Source organism: Carettochelys insculpta, chromosome 7, assembly GCF_033958435.1.
Source record: "Carettochelys insculpta isolate YL-2023 chromosome 7, ASM3395843v1, whole genome shotgun sequence".
NCBI classification, from domain to species: domain Eukaryota; kingdom Metazoa; phylum Chordata; order Testudines; family Carettochelyidae; genus Carettochelys; species Carettochelys insculpta.
In genome coordinates, this window is record NC_134143.1 from 56,706,800 (window position 1) to 56,724,356 (window position 17,557).

The 17,557-nt window shown below is 38.7% G+C and overlaps 1 protein-coding gene across 7 annotated transcripts in view; it reads left to right on the top strand.

Annotated features, from left to right (window-relative positions):
* Window positions 1-17,557, top strand: part of FGFR2 (fibroblast growth factor receptor 2) — a 103,453-nt gene that overhangs the window by 53,973 nt on the left and 31,923 nt on the right. For 2 of the 7 annotated variants that reach the window (XM_075000523.1, XM_075000527.1), the window contains 3 exons: window positions 10,775-10,965; window positions 11,864-12,002; window positions 16,614-16,816. In XM_075000523.1, the coding sequence (XP_074856624.1) occupies window positions 10,775-10,965; window positions 11,864-12,002; window positions 16,614-16,816 (533 nt within the window). Of the gene's footprint in view, window positions 1-10,774; window positions 10,966-11,863; window positions 12,003-13,798; window positions 13,944-16,613; window positions 16,817-17,557 lie in introns of all 7 variants that reach the window. The other 5 variants (XM_075000521.1, XM_075000525.1, XM_075000522.1 and 2 more) reach the window with 3 other exon arrangements.

Here is a 17,557-nt window from a genome sequence, read left to right on the forward strand (position 1 = left end):
AATGATGAACAGGATATCAGGGCAGATGTTGTGCAGAATTATTATTTTAATTGTTTAATTCATCCAGCTTCGCACTCCTGGAACTTCAAGCAGAAGTTTGCAAGAGTTGTCCGAAAATACCATTGAACATGTTGGATGTGTGTTTGGCCCTTGCTGAAGTCCTGGTACAAGTGCTTCAACTCAAATCACAGGGTGCTCAACCTTTTAGCTCTGAAGGTCCCTGGGTTCTTCAGCAATTGATTGAATGAGGACATTGTTATATTGAAGTTTTCCCATGTCTTAATAATTTAGGCTGTTAGGAAAAGAGTTGGTGCTTCATCTTTCTAAGGTGGATAAATACTGTGCAGTTTAATGGGCCAAGGTCTCATGGATGAGACTGTAAAATGTGGAATTCTGCAGGCACTGCAGAGACACGGAAGAGGTGTTCCATGGCACTCTTCATGCAAATATCCTCTCTGCTCCCTGCTATGTGCCCTTTACTCCACAGATGGCTGCATTTCACAGGTGTTGAGGATTTTAAGTTATTAGACCATGATTGGATTGCTACCATTCCCAAGGTGCTCCACTAGCTGTTGCTGCATTTTTAACATGGAAGAGCCGTTAAAGCTTAGTTAATTAAACTTTAAAATCCCTATTTTAATAGCTCTGTTAAAAACCATAGTTTGTGAAGAATTATGGGATATTTTAGGAGGATAAATACTCCAAATAAAATTAATTTTTTTGGTCAGTTTACTTTTTTAGGGTTGACTATATTTGAAATACTCAATCTGTTTGTAAAAAACAAAACAAAACAAAACAAAAAAACAAAACAAAACCCTGAGTGTTAGAAGTAGACCTGAATGGAAGACTAATGATGACTAACTACTTTTATCTTTCTCTTTTTCAAAATGTTGGCGAGTATGATTTGAAGTTCTGGTGCTGGATGAGAGAATTTGCTGAACCATGGAAGGTCAATATTTTCTAGCAGCATTACCAACATTTACTCCTTACTAGGCTTTTAGAAGACATTTAAGGGTGAATTCCAGCTGAATATCAGCACAGAACACTGAGAGCCAGGACTGGTGGCTGTAAAATAATTTTACAGGAAACTTGCCCACACCTATGATAAGTGGTCATCCAGCTAACTAAAATTATGCCCGATTACAGATGTTGCCAGACAAGAGAGTTCCAGATTAGAGAGATTCAACCTGTAGTTATTGGAAATTATTTATCCGCTTCACAATTCTATTGTAACAATAGCTCATAAATGGCTTGCTATAAATAGTCTTAATGTAAATTTTAAAACTCACACTGTTGGTTAGTGCTGTGAGTTAGCTGGTATTGTTTCTCTTCTTTGGTTAGATGAGAGACATAAGTAACCAACAAAACTTGCACTTCAAATATTGGTTTCAAGTATAAATTGGCTTTCAGTGACTACTGGAGCATTCTATCTTAACCTTTTTGGTGGGTATTTATGCTAATACAACTACTAGGGTTTGACTATTTGCAGAAAGTTCCCATGTCCAAGTGAGCATTCACTTTCAATGTAAAAGAAAAACTTCTTTGCTCCTCACACAAGTCTACTGAGATGGCATTTCTTTCAGCTATATGTGGCCAGAAGGATAGTGGTGACACCGAACCTCAAGGGAGGAACGTGCAAATCTGTCAATTCACGTGTACCTTTTGCAGGAGGAATGTAGTTTGTTGGACTTTTTACTTAACACATAAACAGCTGGTAGATGTTCAGATGACTGGAAATGGCTCTTGTTTTTTCATGCATCCAGTTACATGTGAAAGTTGTGCTGTCCTGCCCGTTACAATGCTTATGTGAAAAGTCAGACAAACCTAGACACAGAAAAGAGATTAGTAGCTGAAGAAAATTACATGAGGGAACGTTCTAGCTTTGTCTTTGGCACGTTTGCATGTTTGTGCCCAGGTGTGGCCAGCTTAAATGTTTTCTGTTATAACTGCTTCAGCTTTGTTTGTTGGAGCAGCGGAGTTAAGTTAAGTAAAGGTGATGAACAAATATACAAGTGCAGTTGCCCCATCCAGGAGCTGCTGTGCCCTCTCTGATAAGCTACTAGGAACCAGGACATTTGACACTTTTCTGGAGCTGTACGACTTCTTTTCGGGATCTGATCCAATATTTAGAACAGACTATAGAGTCTAGGCTGCAGCACAGTAAAAAGAGGTAGAAATAGTATTTTCCCATCTACTTTGAAAGAAGACATATTTCAGGGAAGGGAGGGGGTAGACACAGAAAATATGTGGTGGAGCCACAATCATAATAACGAATACTTCACATGTTATAGCATTTATCTAACGAATTAAATCTCACAGTGCTTGTGTGAGTCAGGAAAATACTGTCCATCATTTTAACTGATGAGGAAACTTACTCACAAGGTGCCAGATTTCTACAGCAAAACTTTGGCAGAGCCAGATATAGAACCCAGCCCTGCCCTTTTTCGATCAGATATTCTCTTTATCATCCCTATCATCACTGTTACTAAGGGGTTGTGTGCTGACAGGATGCTTGCTGCTACACACAACAAAGAATACACAATTCCTTCCCCCAAAGGAACTTAATGGTACATGTGGAAATGGCCTGGACAGTAACATTTCCCCCACTTTCCAGCCTTGTTTGTGAAAAGTCACATGCTGCTTTTTCACATTCTCTTGAAGCTTGAGAAGAAACAAATCAGAAGTAAATTTGGTGGAAAGCTTTCATTGTTCTGCTTTCCATGTTTTCTCAGACCAAACCGAGGTAATTCTCCTTTGCTCAGATGTGCCTAAAGCTGTTGCTTACATGGAGCATATGAGGGATACCACAAGTGAAATCCTAGGCTTACATGGGCAGACATTCGACTTGTTTCAGCTAAGACATTTTTTCACTCTGGCGCGGCTGATAAAATGCATATTGTGGCAGACTAACAATAGGGGTTTGCTCTAAGAATAGGCTAGTATTATGGATTACCTCATGTTGACAGTTTAGCATTTTAAAACAAGAATGTTCATGTTGCATGCCTCAATTCTTGACTCTGTCTTGACCTGTTTTTTAAAATCCTCTAATACACTCGTGCTTTTAAAGAAGAGATTTTATTTCATTTTGATATGAATTTTATAAGGCCCTGATCCAAAGCCTGTTGAAATCAGTGAGAATCTTTCCACTGACTTCACTGAGGTTCGGACCTGCCCCTTTCAAAACCAGCATTTTTCCTTGTAGTGTCACATTCCACTTTTGCTTTGCTACAGCTCTCTTATCCCCACCCTGCAGGGAACAAGTGAGGTTTTAGACCTTAATCCTGAAAAAGTTGATGCACGTGGTTAATTTTATGCACCTGAGCAGTCCTTGAGGAGTCAAAGGGAATACTCATGTGCAGACAGTGAAGCATGTGCATAAGGGTTTGACAGACCCAGGCCTTACTCTTAATTCCCCCTCATGCCCTTACATGTCAGGGCTCCCTCCTGGAATAAATCTTGAGAGTTGCAAGCAGTGACCAGACTCTTACGTTCAAAAATAAATAAATAAATAAATAAAATGCTTCACCACTGCTTAAAAAACCCACCAAGTGCTGGAAGGTTTCTGATAGCTTATTGATATTTACACTGAACAACCACAGTTAAATTGCATTCAGTTGATCTAAGTATTATTAAAGACTCAGACTATTCAGTTGAGCTAAAAGAATTATATCTATTCAGGCAGGAAGGGGGAGTTTGTCCACATAGGGTAGAGGGATGAATAATTCAAATCTGAGGTGAAAAGTAAAAGGAAGAACGAAGGAGTTGAATGCAAGAATAATTTTTGTAAAGGGTAGAAAGGTATTGCCCTTTTCTGAACTGTCCTGGATGTGAATACATTCAAACCATGAAGGCAATTTTCAGATGGCACAAAGAAAAAAAAGTGATAAATGCTTTCACTGCAAACAGTATATCAACTGCTCCAAGTTTTTATAACCATGTTTTACCTCAGAAGTCTTACTCAATAATAAACTTTAGGGAAACAATATTATTCCTAACTCTCCAGTGTACCAGTCTTATGCCAGTGTTTAGCTGGTGTCAAGCTGCAATGTTGCAGTGGACAGGCAGGCCCTGTAATCAGCAATGTCAGCAGTGTGAAATAGCTGCGGAAAAAAATAACCCAGTCTTATAAAATTGGAGCCCCTAAACTTTTGTTAGGTCAGCGGGACAAGGAAGATGGTGAAGCAAATGTAGATAAAAATTTTAGCCCATGTCTACCTACCTGGGCATACTTCTGTGCCTACATGCCCTGTTGACTTCAGTAGGGCTTCTAAAAGCACAGGGTCCACCCACTGAAATCAGTTACTGGACAGGGTTCTTATGTGTTACCTCTTCAAGGAGCCCTAATCTGATAAGAAATCTTGCATACAGAGATAATACAATAATATGATCAAAAGAAGGGAGACACTTGTTTCCCTAAAACCTTAGCAAAACAATAATTATATAATAAATCCTCTAACAAGTCCATACTAATCATACTGATGAGAAAACTGGCTGAGCAATAAAGCTGCTTGAATAATGAGTAAAAACCTATAAAGAAGGAAATATTTTATCAAAGATGCCAACAGTGGTAACATATTTTTTGATCAGCTCAAATGAGCAAATTGTCTAAATGGTAATCCGTTCTGCAAAATCCATAGTTCATTCTGCTTACATATAAGTAAACAGATCTATAGCAGGGTATTGTTTCCAGTATTTTCTCAAAGGAAAGGAATATTTTCACTAATGTACCACGTGGCTATCTCCAGTTTAAATTACAGAGTGAACTCTTCTTTTATATTTAAAAATAGAACATTGCAGTTCACCAGAACTTCTCAGTTGGGAATAAATAGAAAACAGCACTTTGCATCATGCACAGGAGAAACAAAAGTGATGAAGAGCTGGTCAAAACTACTCAATCTGTGACTCAGGGTACATCTACACTCACCCAGAAGGTCGGTGGCTGATATGCAATTTTAGGTATGCCAGTTGCATACCTAAAACTGATTTTCCAGCCGTTGACTTTTGTCCCTCTCTTCACATACATGTGCAGACGTGTGGCCTGTGGGGATCTTCCAGAAGGAAACCCTCCCTGAGGAAGAGGGGGCTTCTGGAAGGAGGGTTTCCTTCCAGAAGATCCACGTCTGCATGTGTATTTTGGAGTCTGGAAGTGCTTCATCCGGACTCCAAATCTTGTGGCCGTATGCTAATGGGGTGTGGAAAATTTACATCCATGCCTTATTAGCATCTTTCGGGCTGCTCATTACCATGTAATTTCTGGAAGAAACGGCTTGTGTAGACTCAGCCTGAGTGAATTGTAGTTATGTCTTTTAGGGGCTCTTTAAAAGAAGCTTTCTTATGACAATTTGAATTCAGAAAGTAGGCATCTAGCTTCTGAAAATGAACTGTTAATCAGAATTAATATTATATACTGTGGTAATAGGAATTAAAATGATCAGAGGAAACAAGTGTCTTCTATGAAATTTGGGGAAAATTTTAAATTGAGATTTGGGTGAAATAAATGACTCAAGTTTGGTGCATAACATTAACTCCTTCTTTTACTGGTTCACGTTTAGCCTGGACTGGTAAAGACCATAAGCAGTTTTCCTTTCTTTGCCCAGTTCCGTGACATGTGCTCGTGATCTCAGCTTTCCACATCACAAAACCTCCAACTAAGTTGGCAATAAAGAACGTGTTTGTTTACAATTTAAAAAGAGATGCCAAAAGCTGAAAGAACATAAGAGACTCAGCTACATTCTGAGTCATAGAGGTGGTCTCTTAAGGTTCTGATTGAGACTCCATTGGTGGTATTGCATGGCTGTCTTGGACTACCACTGGCTGGTTCACGTCTGCTTATAACCACATATTTCAGATTCCATGACAGTCAGTTCAGAACCAGTGAGGCTGGGAAATGAAATAAAACTAACTAATGCAAGACAAAATGTGAGTTTAGGGAGATCTTTGAAAAGGAAGTGGACTAATTCTCTTTTGCATCTTGTAATTGGTAAGACATATTTAGCAGGTGATCTTATTGAAAATAAAAGTGCGTGCAGGTTAGTGCTGATAGTGGCAGAAGCTTTGAGTGTAAAGCCATCTCAAAAGCAGCTGCCGAGAAATTTGATTGTGTTGTCCAGGAAAGGAAGGGAGTCCAACACAGTCATCTGAAATGGCAGCTATCTGCCAGACAGCTCCTATGTCCCTTCCTCTGTGAAATTTGTCCTCCCACCCTATGCCCAAAGCCTCAGGTTGAAAGATAGAGATATGCTTATCTCACAGACCTGCAAGGGACCTTGAGAGGTCTTTGAGTCCAGTCCCCTCACTCATAGCAGGAGCTGTCACTGTCCCTGACAGATTCTTTTTTTAAAATCTAACCTGCCCCAGAACCTTGAAAGGCCCCCCACTCAAAGGATGGAGCTCACAACTCTGGGTTTATAAGGCCAGTGCTCTAACCACTGACCTATCCCTCCCCCATGTAGGAGCTGGGAGTTCTCATTTCCCAGCCAACTGCCTTTTAAAATGATGCTCTGCAGGAAACTCCATGAGGTCAATCTTGTGGAATTTTCTGGCCTTCCTGGCTCCCTTCTGTAGATTTCTTTGCTGGAGAAAGGCAGTCTGGTCTGATGTTTTAATTTTAATAGGCTCAGTAATGCATCTGTTAAAATATGACCATTTCTTATAAACTGGTCAGGATTGTTGTTTGTTTGCAATATGTTTACAGCCACCCTCATTTCAGATGCTGATTCTATTCACTTCCATCAAGGCAACCCCAAAACTGGGCAGGCGGAAACAAATCTTGAACATGTAATTTAGATAGCTTTAAAATATGGCATTACTCACTCTGATAATCATTATGCTTTTGTCTTTTGTAAAGGGAGTGATTCAGTTCTAGTGAATGGTTAACTCTTTAGATGTTGCCCAGAAACCTGCTTCTGTGGAAGGGGAATAGTCTGGGCTTTTTAGTTTTGTTTTGTTTTGTTTTGTTTTTTGCTTTGTGTTACTTATCCCCATATTCTCTATGGTTACTGAGAATAAACCATGCTTTCTTTTATAACATATTACGATGTTTGAATTCAAGAGGAAAGTAAAATTTAACTTGCTCTTGCTCAAATTTATATTTTATAGCCTTGCCCTTAACTAGTTCCAGATCGGTTTAGAGAAAAATGTATTTTATTATTTCAAAGACATGTAATGTGAGTTACTAAAAAAAAAAAAAAAGTTAAGAAGGCAGAAGTGATCTTTGAAATACCTTGTTGACCTAAATTTTGTCCAGTAATTAGATATCTGAGGGTTTGAGTCAATGTGTTGGAATAAAACAAGTGCCTTTTATGGTGTCAGACATTCAGTGTTTAGTATGCCTGAAAACATTAGGATATCTTTCTACTCTCTAGGGCTTTCCCCCGTATTATAACACATGATGTTGATCTGTTTTTTTTGCAAACATGTTATGTTAGCAGTGGGAATGGAACACTATAAAATTTAAATGGTCAATTAGCAAAGATTTATTTCCCAAGGGCCTGATTCACTTCTCTCTCTCATGCTGGTGTAAAGGGAGTAACTATACTTAAATCAGTGGAATTACAGCAGTGTAAATCTAGTACAACTGAGAGGACAATTGGGACCAAGTTGTTTTTATCAAAATATTTAGTATTTAGAGTGAAATTGTCAAAAAAATACATAATCTCCGCAATTCAGTTGATCGACAATGCTTCGTTACAATTGTTAGATTTTACAAGGTAAATCTGCATTCCCCAATATCCATCTGACAAATGCTTTGTTTCAGAATTCGTGTCTGTTAACTATGAGAGAGATTTTTTTAAGAGAGAACTTCAACCCTTTTGTCTGTCTTTATTGAGCAAATTTAGTAGCTTCAAGATATTAAAGCAGCCAACTGTCAACATGGGGCTAGCTGCGTACTAGTGTAAGGCATATGTTTAAAATACACATATTGACCTGGAATTCACACACAAGATCTGAGAGGGCATATAAAGATGCACAGTCTGTCTAAATAGTTTTTGCATGTTGCATAGGAACAGCATCTGACATTTTAGCACTGTGATGGAACTGTTCCACAGAAATATAGTCAGCAACATAGTCACAATTTTTTAATTTTGCCAGTTTTTCCATGTTTTTTTCTTTTCCCTACTTTAATGAATATTGTGCTTCATGTGAAGTAATTACCTACTACCCTAAGCTGATATCTCTTAATTAATGTACAGGACTCCGAGATTTACACAGCTCTCCAGTGACTTCAGTTAGACTTCAGCGAGGTTCAGTGCATAGTGTGAAACAAGTTTCAGGAGCAGGATTTAAGGGTTTAAACTGTAAAAGGTCTGAAACATAAAGTCTGAAACATCAGTTCTAAATCTGTGTAGCCTGCCTGTCCAGGGGAAGTGGATGAATAGGAGTTTAACAAACACAGACCAGCGGTTCAGTTGCCAGTGTGCAAACTTTAATTTGTTTCTAATGCATTTAACCTAAATACATTTAAGGACACAGCAAGAGGAAATGTCACAAATGCCTATCCATGTTTGACCTGGCTTTCTTAGGACTTTAGGAGCAAGAATGTAAACATTGCTTTTACTTCTTTACTTGGCTAGTTTTTTGGGGGAAGGGAGGTTGCCAGTCATCAATAAAAAAATTAAATTGTTGATGGCTATCGAGATAAACCAAACATGTTTTGTGTGTTGATGCTGGTGTAGTAGGAACTTTTCCAAGATGTTTCAGGCCATATTCTCTGGTTTGTGTAAGGGCAGAGTATAAGGTCACAAAGGAAATCAAACCCTGATGTGGAGAAATGAAACATGAGGCCTATTGACTTTTAAAAAACATTTTAAATAACATTCTCTGAGGTTTCATTTTATACTGAAGGCAGCTGTAATAAGTTTTGGAAGATGGTGTAAGGTTTCTATTAAGGGAGATCATGCTTGCTGTTTCTGTACCCAGAAGGAGGAGCAGGGGAACATGGAATTAGACCTTATTTAGTATAAGGTGAGAAACTTTATAAGTTATTTCCAGGACTATAAAATAGTAATTTATACATTCTACTGTAACTTACAAATTAAAAATATTAAACTGTTTCTAGGGCTTAGAAAATAACACAGATAGCTATGGAATAATTTAATAACTACAGCACAAATGCACTTTTTCCAAAAGTAAAACAAGACTCCTGCTTTGTAGTATGCTGCCAGTGTTGCGTCAGTGAGTAAATTCCCAGTAGATGCTTGCAGCATGCCAAATATATTAGACTGTATGAAAGATCCCATTGTTCATTGGGCATCATTATTTACTATTACACTCACGTTTGCTTGTGAAACAATTTATTAGAAATTAGTATGTCTAAGAATGAACACTTGATTAGAAATTCAGTTGATTTGGCTTTTAACTCTTAAGCTGTAATAATACATTGCCTTTGTAAATGTTTAGGTCCAATATTCTTTTCTTGTCTTTTAAATAAAATATTTTGAAGGTGGTCTGAATGGCCCAGGAGATTTGCGGTGTGACTTACACTTCTAATTCACGAGTTTAAATTTGATCTAGGTCAGCATTAAGTGTAAATATTTACCATCCAACAGCCATTTAGTAACATACATGAAGTGAGTGGTGACAAGAAATGTCCCTCACAGTACCACTTAGAACTGCTGTTTGTTTCAGAAGAAGAGGTAAGAGATGGATAGATATGGAGAGTATACTGCGTTCACTTCTAGACCCCTCAAAGTTAAGGAAATTTAATGATGTACTGAGGAAATTTTCATTATTCCTGTCTGTTATGATATGTGGATAATTAGATTTCAATTTGCAGTGCTGTGGTTTTGATAACTTTCACATACACTATTGTGAGGTGGAATGAGTTTAAAGGTTCCCAGAGTTCCTTGTCCCCCCAAAACAGTGTAGCTAATGAAAACTTGCTGATCTGATGCCAGTGAGAACTTTGCCATTGACTCCAGTCGGTATAAATCAGGCTCCCCCCTCATGAGAATTCAGAAGCAGGCTCCCGCAATGAAACCCTGCTTTTATGATGCTCATCAGTAAAACACCCTCTGACATTGGTGGAACCAGTATTTCATCCAAAATTTTAACATACTTTGAAAGCAATTTTCTCCTAGTGACAGTTGCATGTTGGCTCCTCTGATAAAATCAAAGACTCTGGAAGTAATAGTTAACTGATGGCAAATCCATCATGGTATTGAACATAATTCCACATTCCCCTAAGCCATACTTAGAATAGGAACCAACTTTGGTATTTCTGATTCTGTAGTTGATAAAAGTTGACTTTCGTTCACTGTGTTTCAAAGTCAACTTAATTTTTGTTTGTGTTTTAACAAGAATCAAACTCATAAAATATCTGTTTTAGTGATGCTTATAATTTCATTTTAGGGCAATTATTATTTAATATTATAAAGTGTTAAAACTTAGTTTTTTTCTGTCTTAGATTAAATAAAATAAATAAAAACTCAAATCACTTGTTATGCTAAACCATATGCTGAATTGTAAAACTAAATGCATTTTTCTTTTTATAGTTGGCACAAGATTGGAAAAAAAAATGTAAATTTTGTTATGCTGCCTCTTCCCCCACCCTTCAAAATGGCTGTTCTTTGTACTACAAGTCTAGTACTCAACTAATCTCCTTTCAAGTGTAGTTTTTGTTATACGTTTTGGCTGCAGAGTTATTTCAGAGGAGTCAGCCAGCAAGCTTACAGGCCTTTTTGGCTTGAGTTCACTAACAATGTTCTTGGCAGCACTGCTTATTTATTTATTTATGCATCTTTATTATTTTTCTCTCACTCCCACTCCGCAACAGAGCGATCACCACACAGGCCTATTCTCCAAGCTGGCCTTCCAGCAAATGCTTCCACGGTGGTTGGGGGTGACGTGGAGTTTGTCTGCAAAGTGTACAGTGATGCTCAGCCTCATATTCAGTGGATAAAACATGTAGAGAAGAATGGCAGTAAATATGGGCCAGATGGATTACCATATCTTCAAGTTTTAAAGGTGAGGCTTTCTGCCGTTTAAAGTGGTTATTTGGAGCATGGAATATAGGTTGTGTGAATCCAAGAATTTTGAAATTGGGACTTCTGTTTTCCAACTGATTAGCTTTAAAAGAAAAGCACATATCTTTCAAATGCAGTGCTGTGTTGAAATTTTCTAGTTTAAATGATAATTGTGTTAGCTTATGAAAAGTCTATTGTTTTTCCATGGTTTATTAGATACAACATTTATCTCTAAAAGAGTATGCATGTCTTATTCAAAGACGCGAAAAACCACTAAAAGAACATCACTGATATTTATTTGAAGAGAGCATCCAAAGCAAACCCAAGAAAATCAATTCCGTTGCTTATAATTCTTGAGCCTCTTCATTTCCAAAGGCCCCTTCGTAATGGTGAGATCTTCTGCCAAAGGCTTGTTGGCAGTGCTTGGTTCTGTGGATGCAGAGCCTGCAGGGATGTCCATTTTTCACCAGCTGGCTGTGGCATATTAGTGGCACAAGGCTATTCTTCTTGGCAGGCATTCTATGGAAGTTTGTTTAAGGGAAAAATCTCGATTATGTTTTCCAAACTAGTTGGCAGTGCCGAGACTCCAACCAGTTGGCATCCAGACTGGCCAGCTGTATACTGTGTTATTCCAATGAGCTAGTAGGCCAGCTCTGGTTGCTCTGCCTCTTCCTCCTCCCTTATTCTGTTAACCATTCCTCTTAGTTACTTCTCATTTAGGGGGAAAAAAAAACAGAAAAGAAAAGAAAGAGAGAAAACAAAGACAATGTTTTGACACTGGTGTTTGCACTCAATGGAAGATCTGTTCTCGTGAAGTATTGGTGGTGGGACCATAAACAGAGTAATGTCCATATTGGGCAGCCGTTACATTGTTCTCCTATGTTATTGGTCTATTCTAGCATTCGGGGATAAATAGTTCCAATGCTGAAGTGCTGACGCTGTACAATGTGACAGAGGCGGACGCTGGAGAATATATTTGTAAGGTCTCCAATTATATAGGGGAGGCCAACCAGTCTGCCTGGCTCACTGTTACAAAAGGTAACAATGTTTTTTAAAGAAAGCTGGATATAGAAGCTGAAAAAAATGGTGCTTTGGGAGACTGCAGGCAGCTTTTAGGATAACTCTCTGGCCTTGGTGTATTTGTAATCCTTCTTGGGTGATGCAACTGGTATTACACCAGCAGCCATGGAAAAATTCTCACAATAGTCTCTGTCTGTGCTCTGTGTTTTCTGAAGTTGATCTGTCTTAACCAGTTTTATTCTCTCTTGCATTTGATGTCTGTCTCTGAGTTCAGGTTTGTTGTCCATACAGCATATTTCATCATAAAAATACAGGATGGTATTACATAATATTATGGTCTAATTTTTGCTGCTGCAAATTTATAACATTTATATATATGCTTATCAAGATATTATTGCAATACATATTCACTGGTGATTTTCAACATTACATGTCTATAAATGGCATGTAATTGATTTTTTTTGTTGAAAAATAACTACAAGATTTTGCTTATTCCCTCATTCATTTTCTACAGCTTAGTTTCTATGTTTGTTTTAAAATTGTGTTCTTTATATGTCTGACCTACCTCCTCCTAGAAGTCGGTGCAGTGCTATGCCCTTTGTTGAACGTGTAGTAGAATCAAGGGCTAAAAGTCTTCCTTTCTGAATTAATTCTTTTTGCTGAAGTTTGGAGAATAGATTACACAAAAGATGACCAGTGATGTGATAGGCCTTATCAACATGAAACCTTCCAGAATCATAATTCAGTCAAAAAATCATGAGATTTGTTTACATATTCTGAGATTTTTTATATTTTTATGTGTATATATGTATATGGGTTCTTTTACATGGCTTGCCACCTGATTTTTTTTAAAACTTTTAGGGCTTTCTAGCTTTTTTCCATAATCATGGGTTAGTAACGTTACATAAGGGAGAAAATAAAAAAAGCAGTAGAAGCAGCTTGTGAGTCTTACATAATAGTGTGATTCTAGGAGATTGGACCTGAGGGAAAGCACATCATAAGGCTAGATCATCAAAAATTATAAGACTTGGCAGCATTGCACAATTTACCATATTTAAATACATTGTGATGGATAAGGAACTCTTAGGGTCATATTTTGCTCAAGATGGGCTACGTCTACACGTGCCTTTTCGAAAGGAGCTCATGGGAATAAGGGGACTTCGAAGTAGGCAGCATCCTTTTGAAAAGGAGCCCCGTCTGGACGCGCCGCGCGGCGGCAAGGAGCGTCAATTTCGAAGCGCGGCTGCCGCCCGCATGCTAATGAAACGCTGAATATGCATTTCAGCGCTTCATTAGTAAACTTCGAAATGGCCATTTGCATGGCCATTTCGAAGTTTGGGGCACGTGTAGACACAGCCATGGTGAGCAACTTGTGTGTGTATCTGAGGACACATTTTTCCTCTTAGGTTTCATCTCTTCAATGTATATTTTTGTATGGTGTTTTTCTCTCTGGTAGCTGAGTGGTACCAGATACTTTCCCACTTCATTTTCTCTGTGTTTTTCTTTCAATGTACTTTTATTCTTCAAAAAAGAGGAAAGAAAACTAAGTGTTGTGGGTTAATTTTTCCATGCCATTTGATTGCATGCATGTTTAGGTGGTGAGTTTAGGTCTGGTGAAGGGTGTTTATTTCTCTCTGAGGTGAGCTGGGACCTGTTGGTTAACGCCTTTTGGATGAGGGATTTGTGGATGGGGAAGGAACTTTGGATCTGCACACCACCAACTTTACAAAGTGCAAAGCCCTGTGGTTCCACAGCCCTGTCCACAAGAATTCCCACAATGTCTAGCTTTTCTTTTGCTTCCCTTTTTTTTTTAGGCCGCCGGTGTTAACACCACGGACAAAGAGATTGAGGTTCTCTATATTCGGAATGTAACTTTTGAGGATGCTGGGGAGTATACATGCTTGGCGGGTAATTCTATTGGGATATCCTTTCACACTGCATGGTTGACAGTTCTGCCAGGTATACAGTTCTGCTCTCTTTCAGTGGTTTTTCCTCTTTATTTTCTTTGTTGATTGCTGCAGAATTTGCACAGCTTCTGTCTCAGAATTGGAGCTTTTGTGATCCTCAAAATGCCTAATTATTATTATTTTTAAAGAGAGTTGCCTTCCTATATTTTACAAAACTTCACTTAATCTGCAGCTATAAAAATATAAAGGACAAATTGGACCACTGTCTGGCTTAATTTAAACATCTTTGCATTCATAAAACATTCATCAGAAATTTGAAGGAAATATGTCTCTTTCTGAGTATCTCATTAAGAGCTAATCACCATATTAATCCTCACAGACTTCTCCCACAAGAGGAAATTCAAAATTACCTTGGCAATTCTGAAACTAATTTGGCCATTGTGATGTATGTTTCATCAAATGTACGAGCCACTTAATATGTTTTGGTTCACTTTTACCTATAGCCTACATGTCTTGTGAGAATCAGTGGATTTAATTTTAAAGCCAATAGAATGTATACAGAAGCAGTGCGTTATATACCTTGGGAATCGGTTCTGTGCATCTTTCAATATTGCATGTTTTAAGAGAATGAATAGTTAATTTGCTTTAACTGCAGAGCATGTTGTGGAATGCTGGGATTGATGTTTTTTCTTAGGAGAAACTAACATCAATTTGCTGTATTGCCTGAAAATTGTTAGCTGTCAGAAAATATAACTGTTTCATTTATTTCTGTGGTTGTGACACTTTCTTATATATAACCATTAGCTATAATCCAACTGCCTCGATGTCATTTTTGTGATAACTTTAACTATCTGAGGTTTGCTAGGCCACTATGTACGTTAGCATTAATTAGTTCTTAATCCTAAGAAAAAGGTGCAGCTACCTGCATGTGTGTCTTGCATAACTGTATAGTTGAGCTTTGTCTTACGTGAGTGAAATGTTCTTAATATCTATGGGCCATTTCGCCTTTATTGTTCAAATGCACTGGACAAAACAGTTCCATTATATCTCACTCTGCTCTTACCCAGTGAACTGGTGTCTGCATGGTTCGTTATCACTAAGCAGTCAGACAGTGCTTATGCTGAGCTTGCTTCTGCTCGCAGTGTTTGCATTTTTGCAAGTGACTGATTAGCATCTTTTAACCAATTTGCTTGAATGAAATATGACGTTAACTGAAGACAAGGTACAAGAAAATGAAAATGTGGATGTGTACTGCTTGCAGAGTGACCACAGATTGCTATCATATGCTGCCTTTTCGGAGGCATATTCCAGATAATGGCTTTGGTAAAGATGAACTTAAGAGTACTTGCATATGTAATTGTCCTGAGGATAACTTCAAATGTTTTCAAAAAAAGTAAGATCTACACACACACATGCCCCCAGTCGGATTGACTTGTAACCATTGATGAGGTTTAAGAAAGAATATTGTATTCATATTAAAACTATTGTGTAGGGCTGACTGAAGAAGAACCATTAAAGTGTATTGAAAACAATTCCATTATCATATTTCTTTTTAGTGGGAGGCTGGGCTCTTCAAAAGAGTCTAAGGGAGTTAGGCACCCAACTAAAATGGAATTAAACAGGAGTTGAGCAGGTAATTCCCTTCAACTCATTTAAGAATCCCAGCCTGAGTTAGGAAGCATGCTTACCATAAGGGGCTAATGGAAGCTGTGTTTCTTGTGGACTTATTTACTAGTGGATACCTTAGCTATACAGACAATGCAGACTCACGCCCTAGTATGTTTTGTTTAGGAGTCTGTAAGTTTTTCTTTCTAGCCCAGCTAAATGAATATGTGTTTTGTCCATCAAAGTGCATTCAACTGCTTAGCAAAGTTAAACACAATGGCCACGTCTACACGAGCTCCCTCCTTTCAGAGGGGGCATGGCAATGAGGGATTTTGGCAGATGCTACTGAGACGCTGCCATGAATATGCAGTGCCTCATTAGCATAATGGCAGCCGCATGCAAGTCAATAGTTCTGCTTTTGAAATGCACGCTACCTGTGTAGACAGCAGCTTTTTGAAAGGATCCCCTGATTTTGAAAGCCCCTTCTTCCCAAAACCAAATGGGAGGAAGAGCTCTTGAAATTAGGGGGTCCTTTTGAAAGCCCCCAGCTACGCGGGTGGTGTGTGTTTAGAAAGCGGCACTTTCAAATTGTGTGCGGCTGCCATTATGCTATTGAGGCGCTGCATATTCATGGCAGTGCCTCTAAATTAGCATCTGCCAAAATCCTTCATTACCAGGCCTCCTCTGAAAGGAGGAAGCTAGTGTAGACATGGCCAATGTTCTTATGAATTGTTTTGACTTAAATCTGTGATTTGTAGCTGTCAAAATTTTTTCTTAACTGTTTACTAATCTGAAGTGGACTATGTACCGATTTTCTCCTCCTTGAGAGCTTGGCTTTAAAATGAGAACTGGAAAATCAACCTAGGTGTAGTTTTAATTTTTTGCACTGAATTCATTATGAAACAACATTTGTTTTACACACAAAATCTGAAACAGTGTGCTGGTTATGAGATGGTTTAAACAAATTATTTGGAGAACTACAGTATTTTGTATTCCATGAAATTACTGCATGAAGTCCCCATGTAATCCGATGTTGTTCCAGTGACTGTACTGATACATGTTTTGCTTTGTGCTAACTCTGTGGCATGCTTGTTCCTCCTCCAAACTTGCAACCTAGCTCCTGAAGAAAAAAAAGAGTATCCACCATCCCCAGACTACCTGGAGATAGCCATTTACTGCATAGGGGTCTTCTTAATTGCCTGCATGGTGCTGACAGTCATCCTGTGTCGCATGAAGAATACTACTAAGAAGCCGGACTTCAGCAGCCAGCCTGCTGTGCACAAGCTGACTAAACGCATTCCTCTGCGCAGACAGGTAACAGAAAGTAGATAAAGAGTTTAAAAAACTTTTACTACCCCTCCCCCCCCCCCAAAAAAAAAAAAAAAAAGAAAGTATATATACAAGAGAGTGAGAGAACCGTAAAATCAATTATAACACCAAGGTTCTGATATAGATTCCAATCAGTTGTAAACAAAATTGCCATGTAAGAGTTAGTGTCAGTGCCTAAAACCCCAAGAAGCCAGAATATGGAGAGTCACAGTGTAGTGTAGATTTTATGCATCAAAGGAAAAAGAAAGCAGGGTGGATGATGGGAAAAGGCACATTCAAAATTAAGCATGTTCTATATAAGCAATCCACTGGGGAGCTGACGGTCTCCATGGGCCCCTGGGCTCTGTGTGTGTGTGTGTGTGTGTGTGTGTGTGTGTGTGTAAGGGGGCTGCAGGCTGTGTTCTTCAGAAAGGGGCGGGATCAAGGACAAAAGGGGTGGAGTTGAGGGCAGTCAGCCCACAGTACTGCCCAGAGCGCAGCTGCCCCTCCCTGACAAGCCCTTAGCGCTGCTCAGAGTGCATGTCCCAGCACTCTGGCAGCGGTTGAAAGGGTCCAAGCCCCAGGACAATTTGCTCCTTTGCCTCCCGCCCTCCCCAGTTGATGGGCTTGGCAATGTAAGAGGAAAACACTCTTGATGCAGTTGCAGCCTGATCCGGTGCTTCTAGAAGTCAGTGAAAAATTTCCCCCCAATGTCAAAAATGGTTGTCGCAACAGATCCTTATTTAATTCTAT